General features: G+C 33.4%; 1 protein-coding gene across 1 annotated transcript; it reads right to left on the reverse strand.

The window, feature by feature from the left end:
- Positions 1-1,004: 1,004 nt before the first annotated feature.
- LOC130614710 (uncharacterized) lies at positions 1,005-3,363 on the reverse strand. The gene has a single exon (XM_057436149.1). It carries the CDS (start codon positions 2,717-2,719, stop codon positions 1,328-1,330), a length of 1,392 nt encoding a protein of 463 aa, XP_057292132.1. The 5' UTR covers positions 2,720-3,363; the 3' UTR covers positions 1,005-1,327.
- Between the last annotated feature and the right edge of the window lie 495 nt (positions 3,364-3,858).

Raw genomic sequence — 3,858 nt, forward strand, 5'->3', positions numbered from 1 at the left:
GGTAACTAAATAAAAAATAGAAAGAAAATGGTTATGGTGAGTTTTAAGTGCGGTAAACAAGTCACGTAAAATGTTTGCAGAAGTATCTATATAATAATACGCCAGTTCCGTGTGTCTGTCTGTCACTTTTGCAAAGTGGATTACATTCTTCAAAATTTTCTTTAACAAATTTTATAAAACATCGCCTATAAAATTGTTCTGTAATTTACCAAACTTTACCGATAAAATAGTATTGACGTCAAAGGAAAGTTAATTAAGATTAGTGAAGCCATTACAATGCACTTAAAACTTTGAGGCCAAATAACTTTTTTTTCACCGCGTGGGTAACTAGGGACAACCTGGGACCAATTTGGGTAAGTTTTCCAAACCCGGGTTCCCGAATCCGTTTCGGAATGGACGGTTTGATGACGTCATCAAAAAACCTTTAAATCTTTAAACCTTGATATCTCTGCAACCGTTTGTCAAAGATACATGATCATATACATTTTCTTGATCAGCATTTCAAGATCTATACGATGAAGGCAACAGGTATACAAATTTTTAAAAAAATATATTTATTTTGTATTTGCACTGCTGACGTCAGCAAGAAAACTAAAACAACATATTTTTCCATTGTCCTTCTGCCTAAGTGGATTACTCCACGGGATTTATCGACTAGTCTATAAATTATTGAGAAGACGGCCGACAAACTTTATTTACGTAAATATACATTCTTTCTTTAAAAAATCGAAAATGCATTAGTGATACTAGCAGAGTATAATCAAAACTGCAAACAAATCACGTGATATATCTATATTATAATGCCCGTATACGTCTGTCCGTCCGTCCGTCGGTCTGCCACGCAAAATGGTAGCTTAGCTGCAACAGGTGAACCCGTGGATTTTTCCACGGGCTAACGACTAGTTTTCAAAAATATCTAAAAGTTATAACGCCTAAAAGGAGTGGAGATTATAGACAGAATCTTAAAAACCTCAAGTTAGCGGTGTTGTTTTCTGTGTTTCAAATATCAAAGTCTACAAAAAGCTCAAAAAATACAAAATTAAATTATGTATAATTTAAAATAAGTTGAAAAATCCATAGTCCTATATTGATATAGTGTTTATTTTCCAGGATCAAAAGTGTAAAAACTTTAATAAGATTCGTGTTATGTATTCTGAAGGACTGTTTATATAAGAGAGATCTCTTCAAACCCGTCCCGCCTGTGATATAAATAGCCCGGAAGAGAGGAAATCGTTCTAAGTCATAACACTTTCGGTATTGTTTTTCTCTCACTGATGCAAGTGCATGAAAATGTTTATGAAAATGTTTCATTAGAAATAATTATTAATTAATATATAATTATTTTGGGATATCTCAACGCGTGCCGTTCATAAATTAACAATGTTATTCCAATGACTACCAACACAACATGAACTGTTCCAACGATTAAAATATAATCAAATATCAATGCAGAAGTTGCCAATGCAGCCAGGCCACCAAGTCTATACATAGTTAACCGAATGCTATCTACGTAAGTTTGAATATGTGATGATACCATTTTCGCCAAACAACCCACAAGGAATATCTCTTCAGTTACGATTAAAAAACAATATGAAATACCGAAAATGATCCATAATGTGATACTTAGAGGTAAACAATTGGAAATGTATGACAACACCATGAACGTAGATTCAGAAAAAATAATCGAAATAGTGGAAAATATCGCCAGAAGGTAGATTGTTTTGTCGACCGGAGTCTTAAATATTAATATGATGCAGGAAGCAATACAACTTACTCCGGTGAGAAGCACAATAAGGTTCAATTCAACTATGGACCATTTTAGAACGTCCACGACTAATAAAGGCAACCAAATGTCAAAAGAGACAACAAAATAATTCTCAAAGAATGCAGAACATAAAAGAAGAGTTGTAGGCAACTTTGAAAAAAGTTGCTTCAAAACATTAATCGTCGAAGGCATATTGTTACATCTTTTGGTAATTAAAGGAGAATCTTCTGTTTCGAAATACGAAATTGTTACTTGTGAATCGCATTGAGCAGCATTGCTACGCTTAATTGATAACCCATCTTCCTCTTTTAGATCATATTCTTTCGACAAATCATGCACAAAATATAGAGTTAACATTATTTGGATGATAAACAAAACTGCTAGGAATAGACTTGGCAAGTTCAGGTATGTTATGTTCCAAGCTCCGATTTCAACATTTACGGATTTAAAGGCGAAATTAATACCAGGACCAAACACAAATCCAATTGAATACGCCATACCCATAACTGAATATATCGAAAGTAATTCCTCATTGGAGTATACTCGTGCCAGCTCCCCGATTATAACAGAACGTAACGGACCACCAAACCCAGATAAAAGTCGCCCGAACAGTAATAAAAAAGGTGAAAATGGAAGTGCATAAATAACATTGCCAAAAGCAGCTAATATATTTAAAACGATAGCAGTTCTTCTGACATTCCGATATCGATCGCTCAGGCGTCCGATAACCAAGGACGAGCTCATAGATATTAGTAGGTAAGATGAAGAAATGGCGCTGTAATATACTTTCGGGTAATCCGGCTTTACCATTTCTTTCAAATATAACCAAAGCGTCAAAAATGTTAAGCTGAATTCCGTTCCAATGAGAACATTCTGTAGTGTGAATGCAATAAGAGTTTGTTTTCGTTTCTGAAGCCATTTTTTATATGCTCTTTCGGACAGTTTAACAGCCATCGTGGAAAACGCCTTTACTCTCTCTATGTTTTCCTTTGCAAATGAAGTCCTTAAGTTTGCATTGTGGTGTGAGTATTATTTAACATTTCATAACGAAGACGTATGAAGCAAGTTACTAGAATGTAATGTATACAATATAATTTATTTACATTTTACATTCTTGTTACGAAAATCGATTTGAATGGAAGTATTCTGAACTTGCTTATAATAGATTATATACTCATAAGATATTTCTTTCTTTCTTCTTTCTTAATGTATCATGCCACAAAAAATATTACAATTTTAAAAATCAAAAACAAAAAAAAATGTTTTTTTTTCATAACCCACGCTCTATGCCCTTATTTAAATTTTATTTTCTTTCTAAAGTGACCCGTCTTTCATATTTCATTGCTAGGCTACATTATTTTGTTCGGTTTATGTTAAGCCTCGAAGTTAAATTTTAAACTTAACTACTGGGTAGAAACCAAGACATTAATTAGTTACGTCGGTAAATAGTTATTATGTTTTAATTTTTGACATCTTTATTACGCTACTGGGAACTTTTACTTAATATCCGCTCTGCATGGCGGGAAAATGCTTGTTTTACACGTTTTATTTTGCCAACTAACAATTTATTTCAAGTTTGGTGCCTACATAAAATGTCAATTACTGGCAGTAATAACTAACGAATTCGGCTATTTATGACGATCGAAAACAATTAAATTAGCAATAGCTAAGATAATGGATATATATACTAGATACATTCGGCCAGTACGAACATAACTAATAAATAATTATATCCGTCGCTGGTCGTGGGAGTCCAGGGGAGCCACATCCCCCCACAAACTTTAGTCGATCATATTCAATATAGAAGAGACTTGTGCAGGGAATACGTTTTTACTCAATCTAGATGTTAGCTACGATCATGCAGTTAGGATGGAAGACTTAGTGGATTCAGAGTTCAATGAGAAGAAATTTTAATTAGCTTGATGACACGAAGTTTTTAAAAAAATTTGTTGAGGAAACCATCAATTTTTTTTATTCCTTAATTTTATTTTCTCTTAAAAAGTCTGTGTTATTTCTGGATTCAATTCTCCAATTTTTATGTTTGTTTTTGTAGCTACGTAAAAGGTGTCGACTTCTCGCTTATTTCACCACTA

Source organism: Hydractinia symbiolongicarpus, chromosome 11 (genome assembly GCF_029227915.1).
Source record: "Hydractinia symbiolongicarpus strain clone_291-10 chromosome 11, HSymV2.1, whole genome shotgun sequence".
Taxonomy (NCBI): Eukaryota; Metazoa; Cnidaria; class Hydrozoa; order Anthoathecata; family Hydractiniidae; genus Hydractinia; species Hydractinia symbiolongicarpus.